The sequence below is a fragment of the Erpetoichthys calabaricus genome, chromosome 8 (assembly GCF_900747795.2).
Source record: "Erpetoichthys calabaricus chromosome 8, fErpCal1.3, whole genome shotgun sequence".
In the NCBI taxonomy this organism is placed as follows: Eukaryota; Metazoa; Chordata; class Cladistia; order Polypteriformes; family Polypteridae; genus Erpetoichthys; species Erpetoichthys calabaricus.
In genome coordinates, this window is record NC_041401.2 from 1,907,321 (window position 1) to 1,924,307 (window position 16,987).

The window sequence follows — 16,987 nt, forward strand, 5'->3', positions numbered from 1 at the left end:
ACCCGGACCATGCTGTGTAGTGTGGACGTTTAGTTCAGAAGCGCGTTGTAGGCGCCTGCGCCTTTCGTATTTTCTCGCGCCTTCCGTACTATCTTTGTGGACCTCTGTGGACTCCGTAGTGTCTTCCGTTTGACTCTGGGGTGCAGTGCAGAATCCTCTTTTCTGTGTGGCTGTGTCGTTAGTCGTTAGCTATGGGCGCGTTGTTGCTTCATGTCTTATTTATGTTAGTTGAGCTCTTTCGTTTTTGAGCCGTGACTCCTTCGTTCACGGTGGATCAGACTTCGCTTGCGGTTTATGAGATGCGCGCTGTAGGCGCCTGCGCACTATGTCTCCTGGGTCCATCACCGTGTACCTGCGTCCGTGCCTTCCAGTTTACCATTCTCGGTTAGTAATATGGATATATATATATATATATATATATAAATATATACAAAAAAATTAAAGGACCCCTTTTTAATGAGAGTATCGCATCAAGTCAATGAAACTTGTGGGCTGTTGATCTGCTCAGTGAAGTAGCAGAGGGGCTTGTTCATCAGTGTCAGCTGCTTTGGTGCACTAGAGGGGCAGCAATGAGAGGACCCCCAAAACAGGAATGAATGGGTTAACAGGTGGAGGAGGCCACTGACATTTTTCCCTTCTCATCTGTTTTGTCACTCGGTTTGCATTTGGTTACCGTCAGTGTCACTACTGGTACCATGAGGCCATACCTGGACCCTACAGAGCTGGCACAGGTAGGATGGCACATCAATACCATGTGCCATTGCCAGAAGGTTTGCTGTGTCTGCCAGCACAGTCTCAAGGGCATGGAGGAGATTCCAGGAGACAGACAGGCAGTCACTCGAGGACAGCTGGACAGGAACACTCGTAGAAGGTCTTTAACCCATTATCAGGATCCACCAGAGGGACAGGATGAGCAGAGCCTACAAAATGACCTCCAGCAGGCAGGCAGGCCTGAGGGCCCAACGTCCTCTATTGGGCAGCATGGAGCTCGATTGGCATTTGCCATAGAATACCATAATTGGCAGGTCCACCACTGGTGCCCTGTGCTTTTCACAGAGGAGAGCAGGTTCACCCCTGAGCACATGTCAATTGACATGACATACATGAAATGGTCTGGAGAAGCCGTGAAGAACGGTATGCTGCCTGTGACATCGGTCAGCATGACCGGTATGGTGGTGGGTCAGTGATGGTCAGTCTGGGGGGACACACAGACCTCTACAGACTAGACAACAGCACCTTGACTGCCATTAGGTATCGGGATGAAATCCTTGGACCCATTGTCAGACCCTATGCTGGTTCTTCCTAGTGCACGACAATGCCCAGCCTTGTGGCAAGAGGATGAAGGAATTGATACCATTGACTGCCCCCCCCCCCCCCAGCCATGCTCACTCGCCTGACCTCAATCCAATAGACCACCTCTGGGTGGGACATTATGTTTCGGTCCATCCGACGCCTCAGACTATCCAGGAGCTCAGCAATGCCCTGATCCAGATCTGGGAGGAGATCCCTTATTAGGACATTATCAGGCATGTGGGTCATACAAACTACGGAGTACGATTTGGAATTTGTCTGCCTCATTTTTACTCTTTGATTTTCGGGGTGTCTTTGAATTCAGACCTCTGTTGGTTGATCATGTTCATTTCATCCTTTCGTTCCCCACACAGTAGCAGTTTCCATAGCAGCAGTGATAGCCAGCAGGATTTCTTTTCCCCTTGAGATCTGATTTTATATATATATATATATATATATATATATATATATATATATATATATATATATATATATATATACAGTGGTGTGAAAAACTATTTGCCCCCTTCCTGATTTCTTATTCTTTTGCATGTTTGTCACACAAAATGTTTCTGATCATCAAACACATTTAACCATTAGTCAAATATAACACAAGTAAACACAAAATGCAGTTTTTCAATGATGGTTTTTATTATTTAGGGAGAAAAAAAATCCAAACCTACATGGCCCTGTGTGAAAAAGTAATTGCCCCCTGAACCTAATAACTGGTTGGGCCACCCTTAGCAGCAATAACTGCAATCAAGCATTTGCGATAACTTGCAATGAGTCTTTTACAGCGCTCTGGAGGAATTTTGGCCCACTCATCTTTGCAAAATTGTTGTAATTCAGCTTTATTTGAGGGTTTTCTAGCATGAACCGCCTTTTTAAGGTCATGCCATAGCATCTCAATTGGATTCAGGTCAGGACTTTGACTAGGCCACTCCAAAGTCTTCATTTTGTTTTTCTTCAGCCATTCAGAGGTGGATTTGCTGGTGTGTTTTGGGTCATTGTCCTGTTGCAGCACCCAAGATCGCTTCAGCTTGAGTTGACGAACAGATGGCCGGACATTCTCCTTCAGGATTTTTTGGTAGACAGTAGAATTCATGGTTCCATCTATCACAGCAAGCCTTCCAGGTCCTGAAACAGCAAAACAACCCCAGACCATCACACTACCACCACCATATTTTACTGTTGGTATGATGTTCTTTTTCTGAAATGCTGTGTTCCTTTTACGCCAGATGTAACGGGACATTTGCCTTCCAAAAAGTTAAACTTTTGACTCATCAGTCCACAAGGTATTTTCCCAAAAGTCTTGGCAATCATTGAGATGATTCTTAGCAAAATTGAGACGAGCCCTAATGTTCTTTTTGCTTAACAGTGGTTTGCGTCTTGGAAATCTGCCATGCAGGCCCTTTTTGCCCAGTCTCTTTCTTATGGTGGAGTCGTGAACACTGACCTTAATTGAGGCAAGTGAGGCCTGCAGTTCTTTAGACATTGTCCTGGGGTCTTTTGTGACCTCTCGGATGAGTCGTCTCTGCGCTCTTGGGGTAATTTTGGTCGGCCGGCCACTCCTGGGAAGGTTCACCACTGTTCCATGTTTTTGCCATTTGTGGATAATGGCTCTCACTGTGGTTTGCTGGAGTCCCAAAGCTTTAGAAATGGCTTTATAACCTTTACCAGACTGATAGATCTCAATTACTTCTGTTCTCATTTGTTCCTGAATTTCTTTGGATCTTGGCATGATGTCTAGCTTTTGAGGTGCTTTTGGTCTACTTCTCTGTGTCAGGCAGCTCCTATTTAAGTGATTTCTTGATTGAAACAGGTGTGGCAGTAATCAGGCCTGGGGGTGGCTACGGAAATTGAACTCAGGTGTGATACACCACAGTTAGGTTATTTTTTAACAAGGGGGCAATTACTTTTTCACACAGGGCCATGTAGGTTTGGATTTTTTTTCTCCCTAAATAATAAAAACCATCATTGAAAAACTGCATTTTGTGTTTACTTGTGTTATATTTGACTAATGGTTAAATGTGTTTGATGATCAGAAACATTTTGTGTGACAAACATGCAAAAGAATAAGAAATCAGGAAGGGGGCAAATAGTTTTTCACACCACTGTATATATATATATATATGTTGCATAGTTTACTGTCAAATAAAGCAAAGAGTATGCGACACGTGTTTCGCTGTCATTTGGGCTCATCAGGTGTACACACTCTACTGCTCCCCTCTCGGGGAATCGAACCTCGGACGTCAGCGTCAGAGACAAAGCCCCTTTACGCTGCGCCACAGTGTGTGGTTCGTTTATTTGACAGCCTGTAGGTCCGGAGTAATTACATTCATTGCATTCATAGACTGAGTCTCAACGACCTGAATTGTGTGGGTGGTTACCTACCAGGTAACGCTTGTGGTTTATACTGTGTATGTTTGAACTCTGAGAGTGACGCACATTATTCTCCAGTGTAGGCCAAAGCCAGCCACTCAAGTGGAAGCCCGGCTGCCTTCCGGTGCACCTCCTCTGGACAGGCTGCTGGGATTCAGGCCTGCTTCCCTGGCTCTGTCTGAAGGCCTCACACCACTTTTATTATTATGAAGATGCCCTGGTAACAAAATGCTGTCAGATGACTAAAGTACAGCGCCACCTGCAGAATGAAGTGTAAATGTGGCCAGGTCTTGATGGCATGTTGAAGGTTTTGTCTTGTGCACGAGGTCCGGTGGAATTCCTACTTGCGTGTCCTAATCAACACGTCACACGTCTTACGTTACCGCAGACCAAATAAGTTCTAGAAATAATTACAAAAATTTATGTTAGAACTTTTGAATTTGTGCACTGAGTTGACTTTATGCTTTGACTTATGAATGTCTCTTAATAATTAGTAACACTCAACATTCAGCACATTTCTTTTATGAAAATGTCATATTAAGGGAATATCGTATCATGAAGCCCTAATACAATACAATATGAGTTTTAGAGTTGCCTCATGACTAATACACTACCGGTCAGAAGTTTTACAACATTTCAGTTTTTCCCATTTTTCTTCAAATGTAATTTACTGAAATGCAAGTGAATGACCTAAAATGGTGAAAAGGTAACCAATAATAATAATTCTTTGCATTTATATAGCGCTTTTCTCACTACTCAAAGCGCTCAGCAATTGCAGGTTAAGGGCCTTGCTGAAGGGCCCAACAGAGAAGAGTTCCTTTTGGCATTTTACGGGATTCGAACCGGCAACCTTCCGATTACCAGTGCAGATCCCGAGCCTCAGAGCCACCACTCCCCCTCTATAAACTGTTGGCAAAAACTGAAAAAAAAGGAAATTTCAGAATATTAGAAATGGGCTTTTTTCAGGGAACAACTAATAGGTCACAATCTACAGATGTTCTGCAGCAATTCAAGTAGAGACAATTTGCACAGGTGTCCCGACTTCTGCTGATTACTTAAAAACCCTCCGTCTGTCTTAAAGCAGACCTGGAACAGACTGTGTTGTATTGCATTCCGTTTTCAGACCCCACGTCAATGAGCCAAAACCCGAGTGTAATCAAATGACCAATCCGCGTCAAGAGGTGTGGCAAGGGGTGTTGACAGCTGGGGTGAGACGCGTTCCCATCACGAGTGTGTGGTACTTGGAAAGAAGAAAACAGGGAGCTGATAAAGTAAGACATCCGCCGTCTCATCGAATGGGTGGAAGGTCTACATGACGATTTCATTCAATTGTGTGTTGACAGGAAGGGAAAAAAAAATCTAAAATATCTGTTTATCGCAGAGGGCATGAATAAAAAGCTGGGAAGAAACCCAGCTCAGTGACGCCCACAAACGTTTCACTATATTCAGTATTTGGTCAAAATCGCTAACAAGCCACACGTTGAAAATGTAACCGCACTGCTTAATTTAACATGAATAAAAGGACAACAACTTAACGTAAAAGGCCACTTTTTAACAGAAGACATAAAACAGGCTTCCTGTTGTTTTAGTGAGAACATCAGAACACTCTAGATGAGAACAGGCCATTCAGCCCAACAAAGCTCGCCAATCCTATCCACTTATTTCTTCCAAAAAAACATCAAGTCGAGTTTTGAAAGTCCCTAAAGACTTACTGGCCACCACACTACTTGGGCGCTTATTCCAAGTGTCTGTCGTTCTTTGTGTAAAGAAAAACTTCTTAATATTTGTGCGAAATTTCCCCTTCACAAGTTTCCAGCTGTGTCCCCGTGTTCCTGATGAACTCATTTTAAAATCACAGTCTTGATCCACTGCACTAATTCCCTTCATAATTTTAAACACTTCAGTCAGGTCTCCTCTTAATCTTCTTTTGCTTAAACTGTAAAGGCTCAGCTCTTTTAATCTTTCCTCCTAACTCACCCCCTGTAGCGCTGAATCAGCCGAGTCGCTCTTCTCTGGACCTTCTCTAGTGCTGCTATGTCTTTATGGAGACCCAAACTGCACACAGTACTCCAGATGAGGCCTCACCAGTGTGTTATAAAGCTTGAGCAGAACCTCCTGGGACTTGTATGGTAACAGCAGAAGCAGCCAATGGCGTGCACTGCCATATTACACTGTTTGCAGTACGTGTTACACTGGCGCCGCATACTGTGAACGCTGTGGCATCTGGCAGTGGCCATCTTCAATCAGCTGTCTTTGTTCAGCTGATGGTGGCTGTCTTCGATCAGCCATCTTTGCACAGCCAAGCAGACGGCGGTGACAGCAGTCCCAGTAGGCAGCAACAGACACCCAAAAGGGCGGTACCAGTGTAACACGTAACACAACCAGCATACTGCTAGCAAATAGAGCCAAACGATAACTCAACAATCGACGTTTCCAGCTGCTTATCACCTACCAGCCCAGGATGACAATTAATGTTGACATCCACCTTGACCCTATGTGTCGACGTAAGTGGACACCCGCCCTGAAAGAGTTAAATGAAGTATGCATTTTGTATTTCATTTTAAACTGACGTGAAAATTGTAAGCCATAGTGAAAAGCAATCAATCGTTTGGTTGATATGTTTCTAATTATGATTTGATAAAACTGCGCCACAATCGAATGTCCCACTTGCACAGGTACTGCATTTTCACATCGTTAACACAGTTAATTTTGGCACAGATATGTCCTCCATAATGGGGGCGATTGAGGCAGGCAGTCCAATTCTCCATCAACGAGAACTATTCAAGTAGAGCTTGTCAGTTGTTCCCATAAGAGTGAAACAGGAGCTCATGGTGACAAAGTGGTGGTAGCAGGTAGACGTAAAGTAGGAGACCACCAAGTACAAGATCTTGAGGGACGCCACAGGAGAGGGGCTGCGCGGCACCAGATTCTCCACCGAAGACCAGCGAGTACCATGCAGGGAAAATGACATCCAGGAGTTAACGGAGTCCGGCCACCTTTGGATAGTCCTTCAAACCTTTTCAAGAGGAGGTTCTGCCCATCATAGGGGGTGTCATACTTCAGACAAGGGCAGCTGCAGTACTCGGAGAAGAAGAACTGCAAAGATTCAAGCAGACACATACAATACTGATTAGAAGTCGATTACCCCGAGGATGTTCACAAGTGTCAGATAAGAAAGGGAGATTCAAAGTAAGGTGAAGGAAGGAGAGAACACAAGGGCCGATGTTCAGAGCTGGATAAACTGGCAAGGTTGAGGGTGGCTGGAATACAATACAATACAATATGACTTATTTTTGTAGAGCCCAAAATCACACAAGAAGTGACGCAATGGGCTTTAACAGGCCCTGCCTCTTGACAGCCCCCCAGCCTCGACTCTCTAAGAAGACAAGGAAAAACTTGTAGGGAAAAAATGGAAGAAACCTCAGGAAAGGCGGTCCAAAGAGAAACCCCTTGTCCAGGTAGGTTGGGCGTGCAGTGGGTGTCAAAAAGAAAAAGTGGGGTCAATACAATACAATATGCAGAACAGAACAAATTCTCAATACAGTATAAAAATAAAAAATGTACAAGTATGGAGCAGAATTTAACAGTAGATGATATCCCATAATATGATTTGGATTTGTTTAGAGTCCTGGAGACCTCAGCCATCAAGCTGCCTCCCCCTATTGGCCATTCCACAGCTGAGTCAGCGCTGGGCCAGCCAATCCTATGAAAGGACTCCTCTACCCCATGATTCCTGCGATCCTCCATTAGAGATGACTTTACCTTAGGCAGGTGAAACAAGTTGGCAGGTGGGCCGTTGCACCATTTGAGTACCGAGAAGAGAAACAGAATAGGGGAGGGTTAGTAACAAATTAGAATGACCATGTTACTGATGTTTAAGTGCTAATGACTAACAACAGAGATGCAGTGTGCACAGTTAATCAGCAGCTCTAGTCAGGGTGTGCTAAACTGAAGTTGTGAGTCTTCAGCTGGGATTTAAAAGCTGTGACACGAAGGGGCATCTCTTATAGTAGCAGGCAGACCACTCCACAGTTTAGGGGGGTCCTGTAACTAACAGCTCGACCTCCCACTGTTATTTTATTAATCCTTGGAATCATAAGCAGACCGGCATCTTGAGATCTTAATGTGCGCTCAGGTTTGTAAGTCACGATAAGTTCAGACAAGTAAGCCGGACCTTGGCCATTTAATGCTTTATATGTTAAAAGGAGGATTTTGAAATCTGCCCTAAACTTAACCAGGAGCCAGTGTAAGGATTTAAGAACTGGAGTTATGTGTTCGTATTTTCTAGTTCTTGTAATAATTCTTGCAGCAGCATTTTGGATTAACTGGAGGCTGTATAAAGAACAGTTTGAACATCCAGTGAACACTGCATTGCAGTAGTCAATCCTACTAGTCAAATCCAAATCTTATTATGGGATATATCATCTACTGTTAAATTCTGCTCTGTACTTCTAAAATTTGTATTTTTATTTCTTACTATATTGAGAATTTGTTCTGTTCTGTGTACTGCATTGTATTGTATTGACCCCCTTCTTTTGACACCCACTGCACGCCCAACCTACCTGGAAAGGGGTCTCTCTTTGAACTGCCTTTCCCAAGGTTTCTTCCATTTTTCCCTTCAAGGTTTTTTTGGGAGTTTTTCCTTGTCTTCTTAGAGAGTGAAGGCTGGGGGTCTGTCAAGAGGCCTGTTAAAGCTCATTGCGGCACTTCCTGTGTGATTTTGGGTTATACAAAAATAAACTGTATTGTATTGTATTGTACTAGAAATAAATGCATGAATTAATTTCTCAGAATCCTGTTTATTTAGAAAGCGCCTTAATTTCCTAACATTTTTAAGATGGAAGAAACCTGATTTGGACAACTTTGTAACATGCGCTTTAAATGACATGTTAGAGTCAAAGAGAACTCCTAGGTTGTGGGCTGATTCTGCAAAATTAATGGAGATTCCAACAGAGTTAAATGAGGACAGAGTATTGTTGCGATCAGCGTCATTCCCTTCAACAATTAACATCTCTGTTTTATCTGTTTTTAAAGACAAGTAGTTCTCATCCATCCACTCCTTTAATTCACAAACACAACTGATTAAAGACAACATCGGAGAAACTTCATTTGATCTAACTGAAAGGTATAACTGGGTGTCATCTACATACGAGTGAAAATTAACATTATGTTTCCTAATGAGAGATCCCAGTGGAAGCCTGTAAAGTGAAAACAGTAAAGGTCCCAGTACTTAGCCCTGCGGGACACCATATTGAACTTCTGTGTATAATGATGGAGTCCTGTCAGCACACTTCTGTACATATTGGAATCGATTTGTTAAATAAGAACTAAACCAAGCGAGCACAGTCACTGCCTGTAAGCCCAACGTCATTTTTTAGCCTGTGCAGTAAAATAGAATGTTCGATGGTGTCAAATGCTGCACTTAAGTCTAACAACATAATCACAGTGGAGTTTCTTTCATCAGAGGATATCAGAATGTCGTTTACAACCCGCGTTAGTGCCGTTTCTGTACTATGACCAGTGCAGAAACCAGACGGAAATTTCTCAAATAAATTGTAATGCGTAACATGTGACTGAAGCTGATTGGCGACTACTTTTTCTAGTATTTTAGAGAGAAAGGGTAAATTTGAAATAGGCCTATAATTATTTAGTATGTGTGGGTCTAGGTCTGACTTTTTAAGTGATGATTTAATGACTGACACTAGTGAATCAGGTACTATGTCATGCAATAATTAACTATTGATAATGTTTAGAATAGGTGCTGCAAGAACATCCATTGCACTTTTTACTAGTTTTGTTGGCACTGTCTCAGGGAACAAGTAGTGACTAACATCTGTTGGTATTTTGCATTGTAGATCTTTATTAATTTAGTCACTGTTCTAAACAGTATCCAAGGATTTTTATTATTGCTATCTATTATTGTAGAATAGTATTCTGAGCGAGCTTTAAAGAGAGCTTTTTTATACTTTTAACACTCTCTGTCCATGCAATTTAAAAGACATGTAGCTTTGTTGTTCTCCATCTGCGCTTCAGTTTTCAACACTTTAATTCAAGAGCTCGAGTGTTTTCATTAAACCCGTGACAGTTTCTATGATCACTTTTGTTTTAAGGGGAGCCACTGCGTCCACAGAATCTCTCAAGGTCACATTACAATGTGATGTTAGCTGATCTAAATTGTTTTCCACATTTACATTTGATGTTAGCTGATCTAAATGGTTTTCCACAATTACATTCAACTTACTCAAAGTATCTAAAAATTTTGAAGCAGAATTACAATCTAGATGTTGCACTGCCTTTGTTTTAATCTGTGAGTGTGTTGGCAAGGGCAGGACTAAATCAAATGTAATTAAATAGTGATCGGAAATAACTTCATTTATTTAGGTTTCAATTTTGAATTTCAACTTTGTAAGTTATAATTAAATCTAATGTGTGGTTATGATTATGAGTTGGAATGGAGCAGAACTGAAGAAAAGGAGGGAAGGAGCAACGTCAGCCTGCCAAGCGTGCCGGTCTGAGACCTAGAATGGGAAAGAAGGTCAGTGACGTCAGACACACAGACGGAGGGAGAAGGCGGAGAGAGAAGGATGAAGACTAGCAAGATGGGACAGATGGAGGGGGAACAAAACAGTAGAGAAAATGAAACGCAGAGCAGTGATCTTACCTGGAAAGAAAAGGAGAAAACGGTGACAGAACTGAGCAAATGAGGACAAGAGCTTGTCATGAGTTTGGAGTGGCATTGCCCAGTTACTTCAAAATTCCCCTGGACTTGGCAAGTAATGCTGGAGTTGGAAAAACAGATTTCTCTTGTCACGCATGCACATCCAAGGATCTCCCTGCTGGTTCATTCGAGGTAGGTGGTGTAAGTTACGTGGACGCTAAGCGACACTGTTGCCCACCTTTTTCCCAATACACAGACGCAGTTTAAAAGCACTAAGAAGACTTTTAATATTTTTCTTCTTCAAAATAGTGCCTCCAAAGCACCACAGCCACAATAAACACAATAAAGCAATAATAATTCCTAATTTCTCCTCCACACCTCCCAGCAAGCTCTGTCCATCTCCTCCCAACTCTGGCTGGCTTGCTGGGTTCACAGCAGTCCTTTAAATAGACCTTATCCTTCTGTCCATGTGACTCAGCACTTCTGGGACAGATGGAGCACTTCAGCCCGGAAGTGCTTCTGTCCTTCCATCCATGTGACTTTGAAGTACTTCCGGAGTATGTAAACAGTAGGGAATCCCCAGTCTCCCTGCAGTGTCTCCCGGCGGCACCCACAGTACCCAGCAGGGCTGTGTTGCCAAACTCCAAGTCCCATAGTGCCCTGGGGGCATCCGGGGCACCGCTGCAGTCCAGAGAAGCTGCCATCTATCATCCTGGGGGAGGCAGTGTCCTTGATAAGCTGCCTTGTCCCATCCTTCTGTTACTGGGGCGTCCCGGGCGGGATAAATTGCTGGCCGTCCGTTACAGTGTTGACCCGCTGGAGCGAGAGGGGGTGCTGTCGCTAACTGTGTCGTCTTCTTTTCTCCCCGCAGCTCAAGGAAGCCAGCCAGTGAGGGAAATTAGCTCCGCCCCTTCGGGTCCTCCTGTTATAAAAAGACCGGCTGCCTCCACTGAGCTGTCTTTTGGGACCGATCCCTGAGAAGTCACCTCTTATATGTTATGTCAGCTAAACCTGAGCCCTTAATTGCAGAAGTATGGAAGTGTATTAGGGCCACAGAGAAGAAAAAATAAAATGAACACAGTGAAGAAAAAAAGTGTACGTTGACAATAAAGTTGACGTGCCGACTGTATTCTCGACATTTCCGCTTTAATTTAATTTTTATTACTCTTTAATTTAATATTGTTTTTGTATCAGTATGCTGCTGCTGGAGTATGTGAATTTCCCCTTGGGATTAATAAACTATCTATCTATCTATCTATCTATCTATCTATCTATCTAATCTTGACGCTAATATCAAGATTATATTTGACGTGCCACCTTTATTCTCGACGCTAATGTCGAGATTATAGTTGATGGGCCGACTTTATTCTCAACATTTCCGCTTTAATCTTGACGCTAATTTCGAGATTAAAGTCGACATGTTGACTTTATTCTCGTAGTTTATTTGGCCATTAAAGTACAACATCGTAAACTTCATTTTAAAATCAATGTTTTATTTACTAGATTTTCTCTAACCCCATCATAACTAATGTAGCACATTAAATGCTTCGTAATAATAGTTCTTTGAGCCAGTTGTTAATCGCTACATGTTTATTAAAGTGACTTCCTCTTGCACTGAGGAGGCGCAGGCAGCGATCACCACACAGAACACATTCACTTTATGATATTCCTGCTCTCTGAACATTTAGAATGCTAAGATAAATACTTGATATTATGTTCATGATGAAATGCATTACAGCATGTATTAAACATGGGGGGCATGGTGGCATGGTGGTAGCACTGCTGCGTCGCAGCAAGGAGGTCCCGGGTGTTCCCTGCCTGGAGTTTGCATATTTTTCTGGTGGGTTTACTCGGCGTGCTTCAGTTTCCTTTCAACGTCATGTAGGATGTGGAGTTTTGTTCTGTTAAATTGACCCGTCGTGTTTGTGTTGCTCGTATTCCCCCTGCAATGAGCTGGCGCCCCATTCAGAAAATTTTCCTGACTTGCGCATGATGCTTGCTGGGATGGGCGCAACCCTGCATGGATGGCATAAATAAATGTGTATAACGAAGATTTTTCAAAGTTCCTTAAAAGTTCCAAACACTCCGTGTCCTAAGTTTATAGCTAGTTTTACTTTCACAAAGACGTTTATTGTGTGGTGATTGGTTGTGTGGAGAAAGAAAAAGGAAGGATAGGAACTGGGGGTTTGGTACATTTGACAGAGACAGCACGCATGCAATAAAGAAATTCCACTGAGAAGAACATCCATTTAATTCTGTGTTCATGTCTCCGACCACCAGCTCACGAACCCAACATTTACACAAATAAACCAGTGTGATAGCCAGTCATACATCCAGCTTTATGCAGCCTCATCACACCTGCCATAAAGGTTCTCTACACTGAACGTACACTTGGGGACCCCTTACTGTGAGGGAGCAGCACTACCACCACGCCACCATGCCCCCCCCCCCCCCCCATGTTTAATAAATGCTTTAATGCATTTCATCATGAAGATGATACCAGGTATTTATCTTAGCATTCTAAATGTTCAGAGAGCAGTAATATTGTGAAGTGAATGTATTCTGTGCGGCGATCGCTGCCTGCGGCTCCTCTCAGTGCCTCAGTTTAAGAAGCACATAGCGATTAACATCTGGGTCGGGGAACACTTAATACAAAACATTTAATGTGCTACATTAGTTATGACGGGGTTTGAGAAAATCTAGTACATTAAAAATCGGATTTGAGATGAAGTTTACGACATGGCAAAGTTAAACTAGAGAGAGAAAAACCAAGGGTTTAGAAGAAGAAAAAAAAGTACGGACTCAGTGACGAAAAAAAAGTGCATGTCGAGAATAAAGTCAACATGCCGACTGTAATCTTGACATTAATAGTGAGATCCATGTAGAAATGTCGAGAATAAAGTAAAACATGCCGACTTTAATCTTGACATAAACGGGCAAAGTCGAGAATAAAGTTGGCATGTTGACTTTATTCTCGACATACACTTTTTTTTCCTCACTGAGTCCGTATTTTTTTTTCTTCTTCATGGCCCTGATACGCTTCTGTACAGAAGTTTCCGTGTATTTAGGGTGAATTCTTTAAAACCCACTTTACATGCCCTCCACAGATTTTATACTAACAAACTGAATTGGGACTTGCTTGATTTGGATTGTGTCCTGGTGTGGAAAATCTTTCATTTTTAAACAGCAGACTGTTTATTTTAAACTGTAATTATTTTGCTCAAATGAACCAGGATGAACTGAATTTACAAGACTTTCATTACAGGCACTGCAAACATCCTTTTGTATTGTACTTTATACATTCGTTCCAGTCGGTTTCTTTTCCAATTTAGTTTTTGACATGGGAATGAGAAATAAGCCTAGACGCCACAAAACCTATTTTAAATAATTTATAACTTGGGAGCAGATGGACGACATAATTACAGAAATAGTTTACAGTAGTTTGGGAAAGGAAGGAGTACGGAGGAACTTCAAAGATCAAACACTCCGATCAGACATTTGCCATCAGAACAAGACAGCCAATCAAAAGTGTGCAGTGTCACATGTCACAAAACCCCATGTGTGCATTTTAACATAAATATGGCTTGTCTGAGGGACTGGAATGAAGAAAATGACAGAAAGGCAACATACGAGGCAACGTCAGAGATCAAGAGACGTGAGACCATCAGAAAAAAACGTAACCTGTGAAGAACACCAATTGCTAAATCAAAAAGGCACCAAGAACAACATCCACCTCGGACATTTCTGATTTTCAGCAAGTGTTTCTAAGACTGTTTATATCCAGACTTTGCTGTCTATTTTATTTTCTACTATACTTTCTTCTGTTTGTCATTTTTATACATTAATCAATACCACGTTGCTTTTATATTTTCTATACTTTGTGTTTTATCAAATGTGATTGAAATAATAAAAGGGTATCAAGTGTGAGTTAAATCGCTTTCTTATTCACAGGGCTTATTAAGGCTACTGAGGTCGCTCCACAATAATTTGAACAACCGCGGTAAAAGTAAGACCTCTTTTGGTTAGTAAGTGGCACATGACCAAAACAATTGAGCTTTCATGTGTGCCACATGACACCTGCATGTTTGTTAGTGCTGGTGATTGTGAATCCCTGTGTAGAGGAGCCTATACAGAATATTGCAGAGTGACTGGGACCACGCAAGACTTTACCTGAATAGGATTGCTATGTGTATGTCAGTCAGCCATTTTCTAACCCGCTTAGTCCTGAACAGGGTCATGGAGGTCTGCTGGAGCCTCTCTCAGTTAGCATAGGGTGCCAGGCATAGCGTAACCACTGACGTATAACGTAAAATGACAACCTGCTCAGTGGAGTGGAGCTCCAGAGGTCTGCAGCTAGAGTCTATGGAATGAAACAGCTTTTCTTACCTTAACAACACAAGGGGTCTTGTGTGTCATGGCTGAAGGCTTTGAGGAAGAAAGTACTTCAAATGGAAGGGATGAAGGAGAGATGAGCAGGAATAGCAGGATTCTCGTCATCACCTCTGGAGAAGCTTTCAAGTCCACCTTCTGCAGCCACGTCTTCCTCGGTCTTCACTTGTAAGACTTTTATTAAACTCTCCTGTAGACTGGAGGGTCCGGGATTAGGCATTTCCATGGATAGTTCGTCTTCTTTCTCATTTTTCAGACAGACGTTCATCATGACGTGCTTGCTCCTCTTCAGCTTCGTGTCTAGGAGAACTCTGTAGCAGTTTGCCGCCTCTCGTATTGTACTCCCGAACGTCATTGCTCGGTCACATAAGGGATCATGCTGCATCACCAGTTCTTCTGCTGCATTTATATATTCAAACAACTTTCTGAGCACAGGGATAGAAAACTTTGTTTCTTTCTTTGCCTCTTCATCGTCATCGACATTCTCCTCTTGAAACGACAGCCTGTCCATCTCCTCTAATTCTTCATTTGAAAGAGGAGCACTGTGAGATTCGATAAGCTCTCTTATGCCTTCCTCGTCGATGTGGTTAAACCCGGCCTCCTTCGCCAGCATCGCAAGTTCCCTTCGTGATTCCGATTCATCCAATACTTCAAATTTGAACACGGCCTTGGGATACGCAGCTCTCCAGGCTCCATTCAGGAGATGCTGGGTGACTGCTTGCCAAGCTCGACCGATGCTGTAAACGGCGTCAAGAACTGAAAAATCCCCCCAGTACTCTTCAATTGTTTTTTCCCTGTCAACCGTTGCATCTATCAACCCTTTCAAAATTTCTTTGTGATAATTTGCCTTGAAACCAGCAATAACACCCTGGTCCATTGGCTGCAAAACCGAGGTCATTCCTGGAGGAAAAAACACAACCTGGATTTCTGGACACAGCGCTTCAAAGTCCACATCGTGAGCAGGAGAGTTGTTCAGAACCAAGAGGATTTTAAAGGCCATGTTTTCTTGCAAGCAGTATTCACGTAATTCGGGAATTACGTGATCAACAAAATATTCCCTGAAGGTGTGCCTGGTTATGCTTGCTTTACGATTAGACTTCCAAACAGCAGGCAGACGGGATTTCACAATATTATTCATTGCTCGAGGATTTTCTGAGCGATGTACCAACAAAGGCTTCAACTTTCTATCTCCGGTGGCATTGGCACCAATCAAAATCGTCACACGTTCCTTTTCTGTCTTGAACCCTGGTGCCCCTTCTTCCTTCACCGAGATGTACGTTCTTGTGGGCATTTTCTTCCAGAATAGTCCAAACTCATCCATGTTGAAAACTTGCTTTGGGCTGTAGCCACCTTCGTTTATTAAGGTAGCCAAGTCCTCGGGGAAGTGACCGGCAGCCTCCATGTCAGCAGCCTCAGTGTCAGCACCATCTGAGATTCTCGAGACTTGAACGTTCTTGTAGGTGTGACGCTGCTGGAAGCGGTGGAACCAGCCGCGGGCAGCCTTGAACTCCGGAAGCTTGGCCGCCTCTTCTGGGGGCATCTGCCTTTTCAAGTCGTCATAGATGGAGCGCGCCTTCACCTGGATGAGGCACAGGCTAACGGGGGTATTGTCCAGGTAGAGGTCCTGCAGCCAAGCAGAAAGTCTTCTCTCCATCCTCTCCATTATGTCTGGTCTCTTCCTCGTAATTTTCATCTCTTCATTCTTGGCGAGAATTGCAGCCATTTTCTTGAAAATGTCCTTTTTGCCGATGATCGTGCGTACCGTTGATGCAGGGAGGCCCAGACGACGAGAGACATTGACGGGCCTTTCTCCGCTTTCCACGGCGTTGACGATGTCCATTTTGGTTGCCAGTGTAACGCTCTTCCTCACCCTCTTGGCTGTGCCAGAAGGAGGACCAGCAGCAGTGGCAGTGACAGGACGTTTAGCAGGCATGTTGTAGACTCAGTAATAAATTGATTAAAAAAGCTAAAGACAAATGAGAAGAGCACGCGCTTGTAACCTGAAGGATGAAACAGCTGAGGTGAAGCCTCGCACTTTGAACGTCTGGGATGTGCAGTCCGTTCCAGTTGTCTTCTTGTATTTTGGAATCTCATCACATCTTTTCTCTTTTACCATTAACAATGCACCCTCCCATTTTCAAACTCTTTATTCGAGAGACTCGTTAAGATTCGTCTTGTCAATGTGTTCTTCTGCGAGACATTAAAGCAACGTATTTCCGGGGAAAAATAAATGGTGACGTATAGCAGAGCCGCTCTCTCTTCGCGCCC

At 43.1% G+C, this 16,987-nt stretch overlaps 1 protein-coding gene across 1 annotated transcript; it reads right to left on the reverse strand.

The window, feature by feature from the left end:
- Positions 1-5,930: 5,930 nt before the first annotated feature.
- On the reverse strand, positions 5,931-16,974 carry LOC114655281 (tigger transposable element-derived protein 1-like). Its single transcript, XM_028806156.2, has 2 exons — positions 14,717-16,974; positions 5,931-6,768 (listed from the first exon to the last, which is right to left on the reverse strand). Exon 1 carries the CDS (start codon positions 16,650-16,652, stop codon positions 14,775-14,777), a length of 1,878 nt encoding a protein of 625 aa, XP_028661989.1. The 5' UTR covers positions 16,653-16,974; the 3' UTR covers positions 5,931-6,768; positions 14,717-14,774.
- Between the last annotated feature and the right edge of the window lie 13 nt (positions 16,975-16,987).

What these genes read in the sequence shown, in the direction of transcription:
- LOC114655281 (XM_028806156.2), bottom strand. Translation starts at nt 16,652, where the DNA reads ATGCCTGCTAAACGTCCTGTCACTGCCACTGCTGCTGGTCCTCCTTCT.